We start from the raw sequence: 18,152 nt of genomic DNA on the forward strand, positions 1-18,152 counted from the left end.
TGTTGTTTGGATTTGGTTCAGTGGTTGGCCGGGGGGCTATTGGAAGTTGGCGGGCAGCGTAGATACCTACCTAGGTCCCGCCTGGGCAGGTTGCAGCGGGAACAGCGCCAAAATAGGCGACACAAGTACCTGTACATGTCTGATGGATGGCTGCCCGTCTCAAGAGCGCCCGGGCACCCACTGGATCGGATCTCTTTCATCACAAGCTTTGGGTCGAGCTAAACTGGTGTGTGTGTGTGTGTGTGTGTGTGCGACGCCGTTTCCAAGGTTTCTTTACTTGCCTTCGCTCTAGCTGTATAGCCCGTACATACACTTCTTTGGTTTCTCTTTTACCTCCTTTGTCATATATTCCTCTCACCTTTACAGTTGCACATTCGCTCACCTATATATCTTTTTCAATTCTTACCTTACGTCTTGTTGTTTGGATAAACCCCTTGTATAAAAGTCCTTCGTCGCTGCCGCAACTGAACATCGTCACCATCGCACATGTGGTCCTAAACAGCTGGTCTGGATCTCCCGCTTCGACTCTCTCTCGCCCCCTCCTCCCGCTAAACCTCGACCGCGACTTTCATAACCGCAATGGACGCCGATATCTTTGCCAGGAGCGGCGGAATAGGAGGCGGCGACTCGAGCGACCGACCTGGATTCTATAAGCCCGTTGGTATTGGTTTGGCTGTCGGCTCTGGTGTCTTCATTGGCGTCTCCTTTGTCCTCAAGAAGTTTGGTCTATTGCGCGCCAATGAGAAATACAATGAGGTTGCTGGTGAAGGTTACGGATACCTCAAGAACTTTTGGTGGTGGACGGGCATGATTCTTATGATCATTGGCGAGATTCTCAACTTTGTCGCATACGCCTTTACCGATGCAATCCTCGTCACTCCCCTGGGCGCCCTGTCCGTCGTCATCGCAGCTATCCTGTCGAGTATCTTCCTCAAAGAACGCCTCAGTCTGGTGGGAAAGGTTGGCTGTTTCCTTTGCATTGTCGGCTCGGTCGTTATTGTTATGAATGCACCCCATTCCTCGTCCGTCAGCGATATCCAGCAGATGCAAGGTTACTTTATTACACCAGGCTTTCTTACATATGCCGGCATAATCATCGTCGGTTCTGCAGTCACTGCGATTTGGGTTGCCCCTAAATATGGAAACAAGAACATGCTTGTCTACATCTCCATCTGCAGTTGGGTCGGCGGGTTGAGTGTCGCATCAACCCAAGGACTGGGTGCTGCCATCATTGCTTGGATCGGAGGCAAACCTCAATACAAGGAGTGGTTCTTATGGGTTTTGTTTGTTTTCGTCATCTGTACATTGTTGACCGAGATTATTTATCTCAATGTGCGAACTCCTGATACCCCTTTATCTCCTTTGCTAACCTCTAGTAGAAAGCGCTCAACATCTATAATGCGGCTCTTGTTACCCCAACATACTACGTTTACTTTACCAGTACTACGATTATCACATCAGCGATTCTCTACCAAGGTTTCAAGGGCTCTGTCCAGTCCATCGTTACTGTTGTTTTAGGTTTCTTGACAATTTGCTCGGGAGTCGTTTTGCTACAGATATCAAAATCCGCAAAGGATGTGCCTGATTCTGCTGTCTTCAATGGCGATCTCGATCAGATTCAGACTATTGTCGAGCAAGAACAGCCAGAGACCGACCCCAAGGCAGATGCAATCCGTGGAACAGCTGCCATTGTGCGACAGATGTCTCAGCGAAGACTTAGAATGGAGGCTGAGGAACTCAAGCGACTGCACGAGGAAAAGATGATGATGGAGGCCATGGATCCTATTCGCGAGGACGGGCAACAGCCAGAGTGGGAATGGGATGGACTGAGAAGGAGAAGAACAATGACTTTCCGAACCGGAACAATTAGCAGCTCGAGAGCTGGATCTGTAACATCTCCTCCGCCGCAGGTACCCCCGATCTCTCCCCGATTTGCCGTGAGGCCGAGCAGTCCTAGACAGCACCCACCGCTGGGCATGTCTCAATTCCCCCCGATCGATGACGATGACGATGACGATAACGATAACGACGATGGCAATAACCGGCAAGAGACGAACACTCTCTTTTCTAGTATCGCTGGAACTATAAGAGGTAGAGCTCGAGGCTTCACCAACTTCTCTGGACGACACGCCAACGACGATCACGAAGACGATAAGCCCCGTCCTCGGAGCCCGATGCACCCCGTCCCTCTAACAGAGATCGCCGTCCCCCGGGACAAGGCCGACGAAGAACATGCCGCTTACTACGGCCAAACTCGCGAACATGCGTTTAACGGTCAGGACACTGAGTACCGAGGGGCGTCGTTTCGCAGTGGAAACAGTCTAGCTCCACCGACGCCCCCGCCTCATGGACAGCCACCGGATATCACAAGGCGTCAGTTTTCATTCCACAACGTTTTCCGGCGACCAAACTCATCGTCTAGATCAACGTCGCATGTCGAGGACCCAACGGAGGAAGAGCAGGCCGGACTCGTCAAAGACGATAGCCGACCCGGACCAGCCTACCACTAGGGACCAATCCGATGGGTAAAATGGGCATTGGGTGTGTAGGATTTTGAGTAGGAAAATATGCATATGCACGGCGTTACTGGTTTTGTTCTTCTTTTTGGGGGGAGGACTTGGTTATATTGCTGGGTTGGTCAAAAGCATTCGGTTGCATAGCGCTTGTATGAGGTCGTCACTCTTGGGTAGAGAGAGTATAGACATGTCTTGCAAGGAGCACGAGCTTGATGGCTGACAGACAACCTGTATATACAAAACTGCTGTGGGACATGAAGGCTGAGGTAGTGGAGGTTAGGAACACGACATGATGAATAAAAATCAAGTGCACTAGTTAAAAATGATGTTGTTCAGGTTGAGGTCTTGTGTGACCCATAAGGTGCACGGATACTGACTGTAACGTTGGTTAAGTACCTACTTACCTTAGTAGGTAGATATCATGACATGGCACTTCCCATGATGAATAAATAGCCTATTTCACCCCGCAATTCTCGACCAGCCTTTAAATGCTAAAGTCAGTCCCGCCGCCTGTTTCTCGAACTTTCCAAGAGACGCGCTTAGAAATCCAATCACAGGCTTTACTTTCTCTTGCTAGAATCAGGGACCCTTTCCCTGTAAACAATTACATACCTACCTTAGTACCTACATGTAGGTAGGTAGTGCTTTAATCTCGTGGTGTCATTGTGCTCGCCAGTTGTCATTCAATCTCTCATCTCATCCTCCCTATATTTCGCATTACAGCGCCGCACACGCAGCCAGCCTGTTTCCTCCAGTTCTTTTCGTCATTGAACCTCTTCTCTAATCATTCATTTTCACAGCGCGGCTTTTGTTCTATTCCCCAGGCCAAGACAAGACATCAGTCCCTTTGTCCAACTGAAACGCCCAAGCCAGCTTCAGGGTATCAGAAAGGTTGTCCGTTGGGAACTTGAGAGACGAAATTAGTAGGTCAACTTATGCTAAAGATCAGACTTCCAGGGTTACTTATTTTTGCAACCCAAAGCTTGAAGCTAATCTCTGTTATCCTCTAGACGAGGTCGAATCCTTGATCAACTATCTACCTACCTATCTACGACACGGGACGGCACATCTCACTGCGGCTGACCGCATATACGCACACGCACACGCACAGCCCACCATGTCAAGGTCACTTCAACTCAAAGATGAGGGGAACAAATGCTTCATGGCCGGCGATTATGTCGGCGCTGAGGCCCTTTATTCTAAAGCGTGAGCAGCTCTTCCTACCTATACACGCATACATCTACAATTCTACAGATTGGCGCAAATTGGAGAGAAACAGGGTTATTCTGACAGTTATTCCACATCAGCATCATCGCAGACGCCAGGAACCCGGCTCTATACACCAATCGCGCCATGGCCCGTCTCAAGCTGAACTACTGGGACTCAGTCGTCACTGACTGCGAAGCTTGCCTACAGCTCACACCCGATAATATGAAAGCGCGATATTATCTTGCCGAGGCACAGCTCGCTCTGCGAGATTATGACGCTTCTCTTGCAAGCGCATTGCACGCACACAAGCTATGCGCCGCTACCAACGACCGCTCGCTTGCTGCAGTTACGAGTCTTGTTCTGCGCTGCAAGAAGGAACGATGGGACGATCGCGAAAAGAAGCGGATGCGTGAAGCAAAGGATCTCGAGAGAGAGGTCCTGGAAATGCTGAACAGGGAAAAGGAAGCGACGCTAGCGGAGACGGAGGACGGAATGGAGAAGCAGGAGATTGAGGAGGAGACCAATGCAAAGATTGAGAGAATGAAGGATATCTTTGAGAGAGCACGAGCGGATGCTGATAAGAAGAGAGAGGTCCCCGACTGGGCGATTGACGATATCAGCTTTGGCTTCATGATTGATCCCGTTATGGTAAGTTGTTGCTAATAAGCTCTCAGACATCGAGGATACCGTTCTGATGATATGTGTTGCTAGACAAAAACCGGAAAGTCGTATGAGCGCTCTTCTATCATGGAACACCTTCGACGACATCCAAGTGACCCTCTGACCCGCGAGCCGCTTACCACTTCGGAATTACGACCCAATCTGGCGCTGAAGCAAGCCTGCGAGGAATTCCTGGAGAGCAATGGCTGGGCTGCCGATTGGTAATAGTGGGATTCAAGGTCGAATTCTGCGGCCAGAGCGATTGAAGCAGTAAGACCAGGAAGACATTGCAATGATTGAACAAGCAGATGGGCAATGTGACGACGGCCTTCTTACTTGTCATATATAGTGTGTTTGGAGTTGTGGCGTTAATAGAAAGAAAGCATAACGGATGGAATTACTTACTAGGTTAGTCAGTTTATGCCATTTAGACCAGACTTGGACGGACCATTTGTCTTTTTGTTCCGCAAGACTTGGGAACCTAACTTTTCTACCACCAAAGTGCATACATGTTTAGAAGCGGATTGTCTGCCATATCCTGACATTCTGGACTCTTTATTCAGTAGCAATCAGAGGTGCCATGATCGATCACGATGATTTAGTTGTATTACATCTTGAAAAGAAATAAATAGTAACAAAGCCATAGCAGTACATCTTCATTCAGAAAGGTGTTTGTTACAGTTGGTTTTAGTTGCGTGGCAGAATATAACTTCATACAACATTTTCATATGTGAATCATGCATGCATTTAGTTATTTCACGGTCACAATTCTATCAGTAGTTTTCATTAATTGGTTTTATTTATACTTGGTCCGGAATATTTCCTTCCAGCCAATCGCCCATCTACTTACTAGATATCCGTTGTTTGTATTTGGCGGATATGGGGTATCATGATCTACCGTCCTACTTGTTCATCAAATCGTCCAATCTGTTGTTATGTCCTGTACAAAATGAATTCAAGGAAATTTTGTCTCCCAACGCCTTAAATGCAGATCTATCGTGCTTCGCTGTCCAGCAGCGTGTCTGTCTAATATGCCAGCCATGTCGTGTAAAAAAGGAAAGGAAGGGGGGGTGTCGTAAGCGTGTGCTGTATGTCGTGTATCGTACAGTCTAGGGTAAACAGTAGTATCGTACAATGTGGTTTTCACCACCTCCTCCACCTCCTCCGCCTCGTGTTACATTTGGTTTGGTACTTATACCTCAACCAAGCGCACCACCAACTTCTCCTTGGGGCGAAGAGTAAAGGTTGGCCCAGCGACTTCAACCTCCTTGTCTTCGTTTCCGAAGGGCTTGCTAATCTTGAACTTGCGTACAAGCTCGACCAGCATCACCTTCAGCTCCATCATGGAAAGCTGCTTGCCAATGCACATTCGCGGGCCGTTGTGGAACGTCTCGAATGCGTATGCACTAGCTGCGCTTCCCTTGAGGTCGATCCAGCGGTCAGGGCAGAAGACTTGCGCGTCAGGACCCCAGACGGAGGGGTGAGTGTTCATGACGGCGGGCGAGAGCTGGACGACTGTGCCCTTGGGGATAGCAATTCCGGCAATCTCGACATCTTGAGTTGCCTGGCGAGGTGCCATTGCGACTGCACAGTAGAGTCGTAAAACTTCGCGCACAAAGTTGTGCAGGTACGGAAGCTTGTCGATGTCGTTGAAGAATGGCATGGGGCAAGTGTCATCCAAAATCTTGATCTCGTCTCTCAGGCGCTGCTGGCAGTCAGGTCGGCGCGAGAGTTCGTGGATGGCCCATGTGATAGAGCAAGCAGTGGTATCGTGTCCAAGAATCAAGAGATTCAAGACGTACTCGACAATGCTCTCATCGTTCCAAGCAGCATCGGTGTGCTCCAGTAGACACTGTAGAGCATCCCGGTTGCTAGTGTGGCCCTTTTCGCTCAGACTGCGTCGAATGTTGACAAGGCCAAAGATAAACTCCCGGACCTTGGTGCAACTCTTGGAGAACTCGACACATTCTGCGATTGGGACGAATTGGCGCACTGGAACCAGAGAGTTGAGGTAGTTGACGATGTGTCCGAGTGCGGATGGCTGCATCATGGTGGTGAAAGTCTCGAACAGAGGGGATTCGCTGGATTCGAGATGGTTGAAGTCTAGGCCGAACGTTTCGAGTCCGATGACATCGAGAACTGCCTTCCAAACATTGGTCTCAATTTCGACATTACCATTCTTGTCATGTCGTAGAGCCAAAACACGGACCAGCTGCTCCGCCTTGGTCTGGACGGTAGGGAAGAAAGCCTTGAGCCGTGGTGCTGAAAACGGCTGGCTGATGGACGCTCGGCGAAGCTTATGAAGCTTGCCTTCGACGAAGGGGAGTCCATCACCAATGATTTCGTGGGCAAATTGTCTGGCGAAGGCGGGCTTTACGAAGAAGGCGCTCTTGGTCTGGAGAACCTGCTTGTATGCCTCGATGGTGTTGACGAAGAGGGTCTCCCCGTTGGCAAAGTTCAGATAGCGGATAAGGGGCGCATCTGGATGGTCGCGGGACCACTTGCAGAAGAGCTCAGGAAACCAAGGGACCTGAAGGAACTTTGCAGCTTGGCCAAGAAAGAAGGCGTTGTCGGTAGGTCCAGGGAGATGTCGCAGAGGGGATACATAGAAGGGGTACACAAAGATGTTGAAGGCAATGGTACCGAAAGCGAGGAGACACAAGATGACAATTCCCATCAAGATGGAAGGCATCAGAGTCTGCACAGGCGAAGTCGCCAGGGCGGAGAGAAAATAGGCCAACATTTTGGCGGTTCTGAAGGAGTTGTCGAGATAAGAGGGTGGTCGTAAAGATGTGGTCAAAATGAAGTAGCCAAAAATCGCGGTGGTATTGTTGTCAAAACCAGAGCCTTTGCTACAATGTGAGCAGATGTGATGAGAAGAGGAAGAAGTTGGAGGAGGATATTAGAAGAGATTTTATAGTAGATATCTTGTTGTTCTGATATTCGATGCCCTGGCACTGCCAGCCAGGTGACTGGTACTGCATCAAAGCCGGCGGGCATATTGCATCAACGTTCAAGGTGATCAAGCCTACTGTTCAGTGGGGGCTCCCGCTGGTTACATCACTCTTGGGAGGATCGAGACTGGTATTCTGTCGGACACTTTGCATGTGGCACAGGACAATGGTGTCTTTGGTAGAACAGATAGATGTTTATTGGGGGCCGATTGAGAACAGGAAGCATCTTATATGGTTATCTTGAAATCAGGCTGATGAGCATCCTGTAACCCCTGTGGCAAAGCTGTAATGTCACCTCAGTCTTAGGATACCAAGGCTGTAACATTTTGGGAACAGGCCTTGAAGCCGAGTATCAACCCTCGGAATGACGCTGGAAATATACCCTTTTGGGTCGCTGCGGCTGGCCGGCGGTGCATTTAGCCAGTACCCCTTTATCAAGCTTGGTCAAGCTTGGCCTGACGGTAGAACATGTTCTGTCTGCACTGGGGGAAACCACTGAGTCAAAGTTGACTATTCTTGGTAAAGATAACTAATGTAGATATAATCAAGGGGCTTGGGTATTCACATTCTAGTTACGGATTCTCAATCAAGTTGGAATAATGTCGTTGAGCATATGGCTTTGACTTACAAGAGTACCTACTAATATACACATCCTCAGCCTCGCAGTTCGTTTCAATGACATCGTTCCACAACATAACTCGGGGCAAATTGCTTCACCTACCTTGACACTCGGATAGTACGATAAGCGGTCTCTTACCGACTTTTTGTTCCCGTCTAGATATTTTTGTCGTCATACTTTAGGTTCTATCAATTGAAACACCTCATCTGTATTTGATGCTACATGTCAGTCCGATTGATAGACTTGTCAGTCGATCAACTGAGATGATGACATGAATTGGTTATCATGGATTCAGGATGTTCAATGCTCGTTTTACTTATGATGGACGAGAGGTGAGGTCAAATTGTCATGTCATGTGATTGATTGTTCCTGTGAACATATCCTCTGGGGGACAGCACACGACTGAACATACACTTTGGGCATTGGCCAAGGCAGAAAACACAGTCTGGCTTATGCTGTACATCAATTAATTATATTTTGGACATCAAACGGGATAATAACTCATGTCAGGCTGTTGTTCTGATTGCGATATCTTGTACCACCTTACTAGATGTAAATCTATGTACGACTCCATACTGTACAACACGATTCAGTATGCAAGGCTGAGTTGGTATCCGAATGTATCACAAAGACATGCATAACACTAAAACAGAACATTTCTGGACGCAAACAAGGCTATGTACATGCCTACATATTTTATGTTGCCGGGATATGTACAATATCACTGTTACATTGACCACGAACACGACACAAGTATATATCTGGAGTTCATCTCGAATAAATCATGAAAACATAAGAAACATCATGTAAACAAAGAAAAGTCATTGTCGTCGTCATCGTCATCATCATCGTATCTCACTGGGGTATCATCCACATGAAGCACTTTCAAACCCCGACCCAACGCCGTTACCCAAGACCAGATATCCCAAAACAGATAGAAGATCCCTTTACTCATATTCCAACCACTCGACCATCCTATCGATAGCTTGCTTCCCTTCCCAGATGGGTAGAATTGGCCACACGTGAATCATGCCCTCTCCATACACCAGCTCAACCTTGGTGCCTTCGTCTTTGGCCATGTCAACCATCCTCTTGGTATCTGGCGTCAGCAGATCCAACTCTGCTGCAAAGACCAGCATAGGCGGTAATCTAAGATCCCCATAGATTGGGCTCACGTTGGGATGCTGTGTGTCCATCTCAGGACAAATAAGCCTCGTGATCTCGGCAATACCTGGGACATCGAGCCACGGGTCTCTCAGAGCAGCGTTATGTAAGTCAGGATTGACAAGGCTGGAGTCAGTGCATGGTGTGATGGGCACTAGACGTTGCGCAGTCTGACGGCCAGCCAGCTTCGCGTTTTGCGTGAGAACAAGGGACATGGTGGCTCCAGCTGAATCACCCACAGCCCAGAAAGGTGTCTGGTCTGGAGCAGAAGCGAGTTCGTCGTAGAGCGGTTGCACCGACTCATACATTCTCATGAGGGACGTTTCTGGGCCAAGAGGATATAGGGGCACTGTAACGGTGGCATTCAGTCGCCTCGCAAGCTGTGCCACCATCTCCCAGTGCTGCGGGGTGATGCCAAAGACGAAGCCGCCGCCATGGAGATAGAGTATGCGGCCACGGGTAGGCGTCTCTGTTTTTGGAGAGATTATGTAAACGAGGTAGTCAGCGATGTGACCCTTTCGCTTGTAGTCCTCGACAGCGAACTCCCTGTAGATGTGCTTGGGCGGGCCTCGCTCAGGGCGCTGGCGCTCTTTGGCGATACGGTTGTTGATGCCCTCTGCGGATGACCATGTACTCTTGAACCACCACCAGATGATCCAGCTAAGGATGCGGGCTTTGAGAGTGGGCATGATGGGCTACGTGTGCTGCGCTGTGGTGTAGCTGTGCCTGTAGCTGCATGGACGGGGTAATGAATGGTCAAGATTAAAAGTGGTTTATTGTTCTGTATGGACAGGGCATGTAAAGATTGATTCTATGGTGACTATTGGGTATCCATCCATTGATATGTGGTGTTTTTTGTGTGGAGGAGAATATGGGTCATTCATTAGATACCTACCTACTAACCTAGGTACTCTGAGCTGTATGAATAAGGAGGGGTTGGTCTTCACCGCTATAGCTTGGTTGTTGAGGAGGAGTACCCAGGTAGTTACTCAACGAATGCTGTAAAGAGAAGGTAACACGAACCTAATAATTATTTATACTGTAAAATGATCTTTATTATACTTACTAGACTTGATGTCAGTACAAGTGCCATTCCTATTTAACCTAGGTATGTCTTGGTTATCCAGGGTAACCTGGTATCTTGCTTGACAGACAACTAGCCGAGGCGGATCAGCCCGACACCACCATCTTGTGAAGTAGTAGTTAGTACCTTTGTAGATACAGAGTGATGGGATGTCTAATAACTCATTAAACCATGGAAAGACACACATTCTTATAGTTGTTCTCACAGAACAAAAACATCAACTCGTTAGTCTACTCAATATCCGTAAACCCAACACTGATTCGTCAATCCCAGCCACCCTCTACAACCGATCATCCCTTCTGTTCTCCTCGCTTACAGTACATGGTTGCAGTTTCATGATTTATCAGATCATGTTCGCAGTTCATCTTGACCTGTCACAAGGATCCCCTTTGACCCGAGAACTCGGAGACGCGGGTTTTGAAAATGGAACATTACCTCAGTGTATGTCTTGTCACGCACGACACACAGTGAATTGATGACTATCACACACTCATTGTTATCATCGCGATGCCTAGAAAGATCAAGGTTGAAAACAGGGTTGAATTCTCCACTAGTCTTATCTGGGAGCGATCCCCAAAAGCTGAATCAAGAGTTTGCCCATCCATCATGTTTGATGCTGCATGGTAGATGTGCATGGGAAAGTCTAGGCGTTGAAGAAACGTCGCGTAAAATGACCTTTATTTGTTTTCCCCCTCCGGGTTCGATGAATAGGTGGGTGAGACGGATGAATGGATCAAGTACCTGATATTTGATTACCTATAGTTGCTAGGCTGCCTACTACCGAATTAACTTAATTGAGGATTCATTTGATAGTTGTCTACCGATTATACAAGGATTAACCTCTTGGCTTAACCACTTATTAACATAATAACCGCAGCCATCAACCACATCGTCAACAATCTCACCCAATCAGAGATTATACTTACCCATACCTATAACTCACTTTTAATGCCACCTCCGCATTTCAACTAAACTAGTGCAGCCTCTGTTTCTTCTTAAAAGATATTAACTACCTAGGTACCTAGATACAGTACCTAGATACAGTGGAAAGTGTTGGTTGCACTCTCTTAAACACGTGCACCATCTTGTAGGTGAGTAAGTACTAGACTACTACTACTGACCTATGGTAACCCTGCTATTAACATTACGTTTGCAGATTTCCCGGGTGTTACCGGCCACTTTCACTTCGCTTGCCTTTGGAGACTCCCCGCAAAAAAACCTTCGACGTCAGTGACCGACTACTAGAGTTACAGTTACCCCCAGATTATCACTATCACTATGCTGTCACTCCTTGCTTCTTCCACAACTACCAACTGCTATCCACTTCCCGCCCCCCACGAAACAAGACGATCCAATCTCTACATTAACCATTATACATAATTAAACAACCAAGAAAGAACTACTTTAAACAGGGACTGGATCCCTTTGATTACTGCGAACCATCAACATCGACGTACTCCGATCTAACCTCGACCCGACTCGGACCGTCGCTCGGCTACTCTCTACTCTTCTCAGCCCGACAGTACATACATCACACATCACACATCACAAAAACTAATAACAAAAATGCCTTCACAACGACCATTTTTCCTCTCTTCTTTCCTCGCTGCCTTTCGTCCCCAAGGCCCCTCCATCTCGACAACATCCCAACATCAACCAAACAAGCACGCCCGAGATACAACAGCAACAACCACATCCACCACAGCCGCCGTTGCATCTTCAACGTCTACAACATCGCCGTCTGCCCCATCATCACATAACCACCAACAGCCTCAGCAACAGCCAACTGCTTCCAACGTCGCTATCCGACCTCCCCGCAATACCGCCTCCTCGTCACCATCAACGTCCACCTCTCCCAGCAATGGCACTGCCATTCCTATCCCCGGATCTTCTGCCCGACGTGGGAGCGATAGCAGCAGTGAAGGCTTTCGCGATGTGTTAGGCGCCGATAAGTGGTATATCGGCGGACGCACTCCTGGTGGTGAAGAGAAATTCTTCAAGCTTGGCGTTATTCGTCGTGTGAGAAGCAACGACGGTCTAAGCTTGGATCGCTTGAGTTTATAAGCCGCCACACTGGACGGAATTGGATGGCCTTTTATTTTTCTTATCTTCTCGACAAGCTGTGCGTGGAAAGTACGAATAAGTATTTCCTTGTGGCACGAGAAGCCCTTTATGATAAATGGAGAACTAGTGTCATTTTGACCTTGGAAATGGATTTGGAACACTCGATATGAAACTGGGTATTGGAATGGATATGAATATGGATACGGGTCGGTCAAGGTTATAGGCTATGGGTATGGCGTTTTGGGAATATTTTATATTATGGCAAGACTTCAAGTCAAGACGTGCCTGCAAAAATGAAAATACAAAAAGAATATCTTTTGCAGCCACCATTTAACTTCTCTTTTCATCATGCACACAGGTCTACCACATAAACCGCTGGAGCCGACCACCATCCAGCACACTACCATCCTCTGTTTTCCACACGTACGGTTTAGTGAGGAAAATGTACCCCGTTGCCGCATTGATCGCGATAAACCAAAATGTCTCAAGTATAAGACGCAGATCATAGCGCTGGAAGAAAGAGAACAAAGGTTTGGTCTTTGGATGTCTTTCAAGGGTAGCAGCAACGCCTTCAGAATCGTGGTCATGGAGTTTCCACGCAGGTACAAGCAATCTCCACATCACCCAGGGGATGATGAAATACCGTGGCTCAACCAAAGGAGCTGTCATAAGCGACAAGGTCGTGGCAAGCAAGAAGATAAGACCCGTCGAGGTGGTAGCTGGCTCGATAGAGGCCAATAGAGGATCCCTGTCCAAGGCTTGGGTTAGTTCCTGCTGCTGGCCTACATCTCGGTCTCTGGACTCGGTATAAGATGCAGCATCAGTTTGGCGTGGCGAGGCACCACGATTCGTAAAGGCAGGATGGCTTAAAAAGGGGGACTTTCTGTCTCCTTTCGAATATGTAGAGCACGCGGGCCCATGCATAGTCATGAACCACTGCGAACACCCAGCCATAGTACCCCAAGTCATCCAGCGAGCCACAGTGTAAGGGATAACCAAGGCGTATCGAATCCAAGAAGCTCGTCGGATGGTGTATCGAAAGACGTAGAACATGTAATGGCGGTTATCGGCCAGAGTAAATGGGTGGATGATAGTATTGTAACGGACGATACCAAACGAGAAAAGGATAGTTCCAAGGAGATAAAGGGGCCAAAGGAAGATTTTGCTGCCGAAAATAATTTCGAAATATTGTAACTCCTTTGATGGTTTTGGGTATTCGCTGCGCGGCGTATCAACTTCCGCGCCACCTTTAGAGATAGAGACTTTGCTGCTCGATTTCCTGGACATAGACTTGCCAGATGAAGACCAGGCAAACCAAGACGAAGTCTTCACTCCAGAGGCTGACCTAGCAGCTGGCGCTGGCGACGGTGTGTAGACAAGGCGACGTAGGGCGTTGATCAAGGGGAGAACGTATGGAACGAGGAGCGGCAGAGAAAAGAAGGCAAAGAAGGGCCAGATGTAGAGCATCTGCGGAAGATGAATAGTAGCCACATGGTTAGACTTGTCTCCTACTGCCTGTCAATTCTAAACGCGATAGTAAAATTCGAACAACTTACCAAGCACAACACCGCCATTCCAAGCAACAAAGGCTCCGAACAATAAAAGAGTGGAAACGTAAGGCCATATCTGCCGAAGAACACGGAGTGGGTTGCACAGAGCCGCGATACCCAGACTTAGTACGCAAAAGAGCATGTCTGTTTTTAATCAGCGACGCCCGAGACATCTGTTAGTTGGACTTACCATCTGGCCACATTGCATGCAACGGCGGGTCGTGAATGTCTCCGAGAGAGTATCTCCAAGCGTAGTGCTTTAGCTGCTTAGAAAGTGTCCAGATGACTGGTTGGTCAACCCCTTCTGGTCGTAGAGTCTTGATGGCATGGACGGCTTCCAAGCCGCCCATGAACACAACCACCCAAAAGACATTTGTTTGGCGAAATAAAAGTGTAAGAACACCAAGGGCAATAGTTGCAAGGTCACTCAGAACCGAGCTTTGATTTCGCCCGATGCGTTTCAAGTGATTCAGGTACGCGACCAGAATAGCTGCAGTGGAAGCAACATCAGTGTAGTATAACCCGGAGAAGAAGAAAAGAAGAGGAAACAAGGCAATATTGAAGGCTGTATGGAGCGCATACTGTGAGGTATTATGCAGCCTGGTAAAAAAGTGAGCCTCGTAAAGTCGTGCCTCGATCTCGCGACGGCACTGCAAAGCCAAGTAGGCCAGGACCGCCAGTGCAAAGACATTAAAGGCTCGCAAATTCTGCACACTGCAGGCATAGTCAAGATACCCATCCCGTTGGACAACTCCAGGAGTAACCAGGGAGAAAAGGTAACTGAACATCTATTAGATTTTAAAGATACCGATTCCTTGCACGTTGAGACTCACAGGCCTGGGGGTGTCGTGATCTTGTCATCCCATTCCAGAAACCGACCCTGGCAGTACTTTTGCGCTTGGGGTACATGAAAGATCTCATCCTTTTACACATCAGTTTCTCCGATCTGCTGATACGTGGGAGACTTACCAGATAGGGTTCAGGGACCAGTTTCGTCACGAGATACAGCCAGGGGACAGCAGCCAGGTGAAGCAAATAGACAAACAAGGCAAATAGTCGAGGGTTTGAATTTTGAGGTTGGTTCCGGGGCCAGATAACAAAAGGAAGCGCGAGGGCACCGACTAACACTGCCCGTATTGGTTGACTGAGCCAATCGCCAGTGAATAACTCATGCCAGCTCGAGGCCACCACTGGTGATGAGGATTCCATCTTGACAAGTGTTCAAGAGCACTTGACTGGGTTACAAAATTAATATTAACGATTGAAGTGCCGCATGGCCTAGAAGGTAGAAACTCTTGGCAGTGGGAAAAGGAATTAAATAGGTGAAGAAAAAAGGTTATATAATGATTGGGGTGGAATCGGCGTGGTATTGTTGTAAGTAGGTAGGCGGATGGCTTGTGGTTGTAGGGGAGAAAACAGTGTATCGCAGTCAACATGTACACTGTACCTGGTACAAGTCCGGTCACTGACCACTGACAACCTACACTTGCGCCTTGAGCGGGCTCCTGAATCTTGATACCTGCTAATGTTGGAAGAACGATACATTATAGCACACATGAATTAGAAGTTATTGAAGTTGCCTTTTATTACCATATGTTATTTGATATTATACTCGTACCTTTATCTGTTTTCTGGTCTTGCTTGCTTATGGATCTACTTAACCACTTAAACATTGACCAATCACAGAGTCTACATTTCACAGCATAAATACCTAATTTCAAGGCTCAGAACATGTCTATTCGAATATCTTTACAAGGAGAGCAGAGCCGGTACCGGCGCTGAGCAACGTCTATCTTCCGCAATACACCAGTTGATTTAGAAAGGCTAAATAAACATGCGATTAGTGTCTGACTTCAATGGCTCCATAATGCGCATGATACTTACGTTGTCGGCGGGGTGGACCTCCTTTCGGAAGAAGCCACCGAGGATGGGGATCTTCTATATTGGGGATTAGTATCTCAAGCAAGATCTAGTAACCGTATGGCTGTTTCATACCTGGAGGATATCGCGCTGCACACGGGGGATACCGTTGGCGAAGAGGAGGACACCAACAGCAGCAGGGGCACCGTACATGGCCAGGCGGGAAGCACTGAATGGTGCTGTTAGTATTCGTTCAGAAAAGTACATTCGGTTGTCTAGCATGATCGTCGGCCAGTTCAATTCAATCCTCCTCACCCATCTTCGTCTTAACCACGGGTGTACGTCGAAGGAATCCGGGGAAATGGAAGGGAGAATGACGTTGAACTCGTTCGTATGCTTTCGATTCCCGATCGACTTTTGCTGTAGGATTTTAAACTCACATTCGGAAGGCAGACTGAGTGGTGTAGCCAGCGAGGTTGGGCTGAGCGTGGTACCTATTTCAAAGCATTAGCCAACGTCACCATTTCCAGATACAAATCGGCCATTTTCGAGATCTCTAAGCTGGAGTTCGCTCGTATAATCGTATGAATTCGTCGTTCGGTTTTTCGAGAACGGCAGAGGGACAAGACATACTTAGGACCATAGTTGCTCTTGAATTCCGCCATGCGGATGGGAGTCTGCCGATAATCACGTCAGTTTATGGATCGCTTTATCGAAGATGCCAGAGATCATTGGCGATGATAGAAAGATCGCAGTGGTTGACTGTATCAGGGAGTTCGGACGTACGTAGGAAACCATCTTGAATCGTAGGGCGGTGGAAGCCTGTGTTGTCGTTCAATTGCTCGTCGATTTCGTCGTCGTAAAAGAATGGCTTTCGATGCGCGAGTTTGCCGAACGGGAAAGATCGGGGTTGGCCTCAGGCGTGAAAAGAAGCTGTAAAGTTTCTGGCCAATAAAGCCACAGACGTCTGACCCACTGTCGCTCTCAAACTACACCTCAACTTAGCAGCCTTGTATTCCTTTATTTACTTTCACATCGGTTTTTATATCATCTCGGTTGGGAACGCCAATCTTCCATATATCTGCGATGGACACATATATCGATGGTCGCTTCGAGCGACTTGAGAAGGCGCTTGCAAACTTAATTGATTCAGTCACCAAATTTCACCCTTCTATACAGCAAGGTGATGAACTTGATGCAGCGGACAAAGAGTTGACCAAGGGCTTAGAAGAAGGTAGCCTATCTTGGTCCAGCAGAGTAGCTACTGGAACCTCCGACTGACCGCGACCTTAGTGCAAACTCACCAGAACAACTATTTACGTATACAACAACTGCGCGAATCCTCAGCAGCTCTCGATACTCAGATCCGCGAAACACTCTCAAACCTCGCGACTACCCGCAAGGATATTGTAACGACGCATACCACAACCTTTCCTGCTGGCCCCAGCTATGCCATCGCTTACGAGGAACTGCTCAACTATGCCAGGCGCATTAGTAAAACGACCATGCCCCCCGCTGGTACTATCAAGGCTGCACCGGCAACAGCAGCACCGCCCACACCCGATGGCCAAACGCCTGGCGTTCAGACCCCTGGACCCGACTCGCAAACCGCGTCTGTCATGACACCCTCTGCGCCTCCGTCGTCCCAGGTTCAAAGCCCAGCAGTCATGAATGGTACACCGCATGTTTCACAAGACCCTGCAACACAACAGTCTGCAATGTCCGCCAACACCAGCCTTCCAAACGAGTGGACCCAATTCTTGAATCCCTTGACCGATCAGATCTTTGTACCATGGCCAAACGATCTTCAGCTTGGTGCAGGTGCTCTGGCCGCCCACCAAGTCTTGCTGGAGCAGGGCATCAACCCCAAAGGCTACGATCCAGCGGAGGAGGAGGAGCGAAAGCGTCGCGAGGAAGAAGAAAGAAAGAAAAAGGAAGAAGAGGATCGTATCGCCCAGGAAGAGCGCGAGAAGAAGCTCCGCGAAGAGCGCGAGCGCCAGCGCATCGAAAGGGAACGCCAAAGAGAGAAGGACCAAGAGGCTTGGAGGCGCGCAAGTCTGGTTGGGGGCCCAACTGCCCCTGGCGAGCAGAGGAGCCCTACTGGACCTCCGCAGCAAAAGGCCCAGTTCCAGTTTACTAATTTGGATGATCTGGATGACGATGACGACGATGATTGAACAAGGGCAGAAAAGCCAAAGAACTTTGATATCTATAACGAACTTGAACCAATACAAAAACGTAATACCCTTCGTCGATAGCCAACAAGGCTCAGGCTTTTTGGACCATCTTCCTTTTTGAAAACCCGTTCTAGTGAGAATAAATCTACTCCTTACTGGAAAGTGGATCGATGCAACATCGTGGGTCCTTTTCACCAAAGTCTAGCCGCTGGCTGTACGTGATTGTCACATACGGTACGGCTTATAGTAAAAACAAATTCCAGATGCTGGTAGTACACGTGTTGTTACAAACGCC

At 48.2% G+C, this 18,152-nt stretch overlaps 9 protein-coding genes across 9 annotated transcripts; 5 read left to right on the top strand and 4 right to left on the bottom strand.

Moving 5' to 3' along the window:
* Nucleotides 1–579: 579 nt before the first annotated feature.
* On the top strand, nt 580–2,510 carry FPOAC1_011973 (uncharacterized protein; the record flags this gene model as incomplete). Its single annotated transcript, XM_044856340.1, has 2 exons — nt 580–1,332; nt 1,380–2,510. 2 exons carry the CDS (start codon nt 580–582, stop codon nt 2,508–2,510), a joined length of 1,884 nt encoding a protein of 627 aa, XP_044703653.1.
* A 494-nt stretch (nt 2,511–3,004) lies between these two features.
* Nucleotides 3,005–3,526, top strand: FPOAC1_011974 (uncharacterized protein; the record flags this gene model as incomplete). The annotated part of the gene is made up of 3 exons (XM_044856341.1): nt 3,005–3,150; nt 3,317–3,439; nt 3,499–3,526. 3 exons carry the CDS (start codon nt 3,005–3,007, stop codon nt 3,524–3,526), a joined length of 297 nt encoding a protein of 98 aa, XP_044703654.1.
* A 107-nt stretch (nt 3,527–3,633) lies between these two features.
* Nucleotides 3,634–4,610, top strand: FPOAC1_011975 (uncharacterized protein; the record flags this gene model as incomplete). The annotated part of the gene is made up of 3 exons (XM_044856342.1): nt 3,634–3,722; nt 3,824–4,373; nt 4,437–4,610. 3 exons carry the CDS (start codon nt 3,634–3,636, stop codon nt 4,608–4,610), a joined length of 813 nt encoding a protein of 270 aa, XP_044703655.1.
* Nucleotides 4,611–5,577: 967 nt separating this feature from the next.
* On the bottom strand, nt 5,578–7,128 carry FPOAC1_011976 (uncharacterized protein; the record flags this gene model as incomplete). Its single annotated transcript, XM_044856343.1, has 1 exon — nt 5,578–7,128. The coding sequence occupies one exon, from the start codon at nt 7,126–7,128 to the stop codon at nt 5,578–5,580; it is 1,551 nt and encodes a 516-aa protein (XP_044703656.1).
* Nucleotides 7,129–8,905: 1,777 nt separating this feature from the next.
* FPOAC1_011977 (uncharacterized protein) lies at nt 8,906–9,811 on the bottom strand (the record flags this gene model as incomplete). Its single annotated transcript, XM_044856344.1, has 1 exon — nt 8,906–9,811. One exon carries the CDS (start codon nt 9,809–9,811, stop codon nt 8,906–8,908), a length of 906 nt encoding a protein of 301 aa, XP_044703657.1.
* A 1,961-nt stretch (nt 9,812–11,772) lies between these two features.
* On the top strand, nt 11,773–12,270 carry FPOAC1_011978 (uncharacterized protein; the record flags this gene model as incomplete). The annotated part of the gene is made up of 1 exon (XM_044856345.1): nt 11,773–12,270. One exon carries the CDS (start codon nt 11,773–11,775, stop codon nt 12,268–12,270), a length of 498 nt encoding a protein of 165 aa, XP_044703658.1.
* Nucleotides 12,271–12,630: 360 nt separating this feature from the next.
* On the bottom strand, nt 12,631–15,029 carry ALG10 (glucosyltransferase; the record flags this gene model as incomplete). The annotated part of the gene is made up of 5 exons (XM_044856346.1): nt 12,631–13,781; nt 13,827–13,964; nt 14,011–14,600; nt 14,654–14,742; nt 14,790–15,029. 5 exons carry the CDS (start codon nt 15,027–15,029, stop codon nt 12,631–12,633), a joined length of 2,208 nt encoding a protein of 735 aa, XP_044703659.1.
* A 606-nt stretch (nt 15,030–15,635) lies between these two features.
* FPOAC1_011980 (uncharacterized protein) lies at nt 15,636–16,345 on the bottom strand (the record flags this gene model as incomplete). Its single annotated transcript, XM_044856347.1, has 5 exons — nt 15,636–15,644; nt 15,705–15,758; nt 15,816–15,909; nt 16,121–16,174; nt 16,314–16,345. 5 exons carry the CDS (start codon nt 16,343–16,345, stop codon nt 15,636–15,638), a joined length of 243 nt encoding a protein of 80 aa, XP_044703660.1.
* A 421-nt stretch (nt 16,346–16,766) lies between these two features.
* Nucleotides 16,767–17,857, top strand: FPOAC1_011981 (uncharacterized protein; the record flags this gene model as incomplete). Its single annotated transcript, XM_044856348.1, has 2 exons — nt 16,767–16,914; nt 16,974–17,857. The coding sequence occupies 2 exons, from the start codon at nt 16,767–16,769 to the stop codon at nt 17,855–17,857; spliced, it is 1,032 nt and encodes a 343-aa protein (XP_044703661.1).
* Between the last annotated feature and the right edge of the window lie 295 nt (nt 17,858–18,152).

This window comes from Fusarium poae, chromosome 4, assembly GCF_019609905.1.
Source record: "Fusarium poae strain DAOMC 252244 chromosome 4, whole genome shotgun sequence".
NCBI lineage: Eukaryota > Fungi > Ascomycota > Sordariomycetes > Hypocreales > Nectriaceae > Fusarium > Fusarium poae.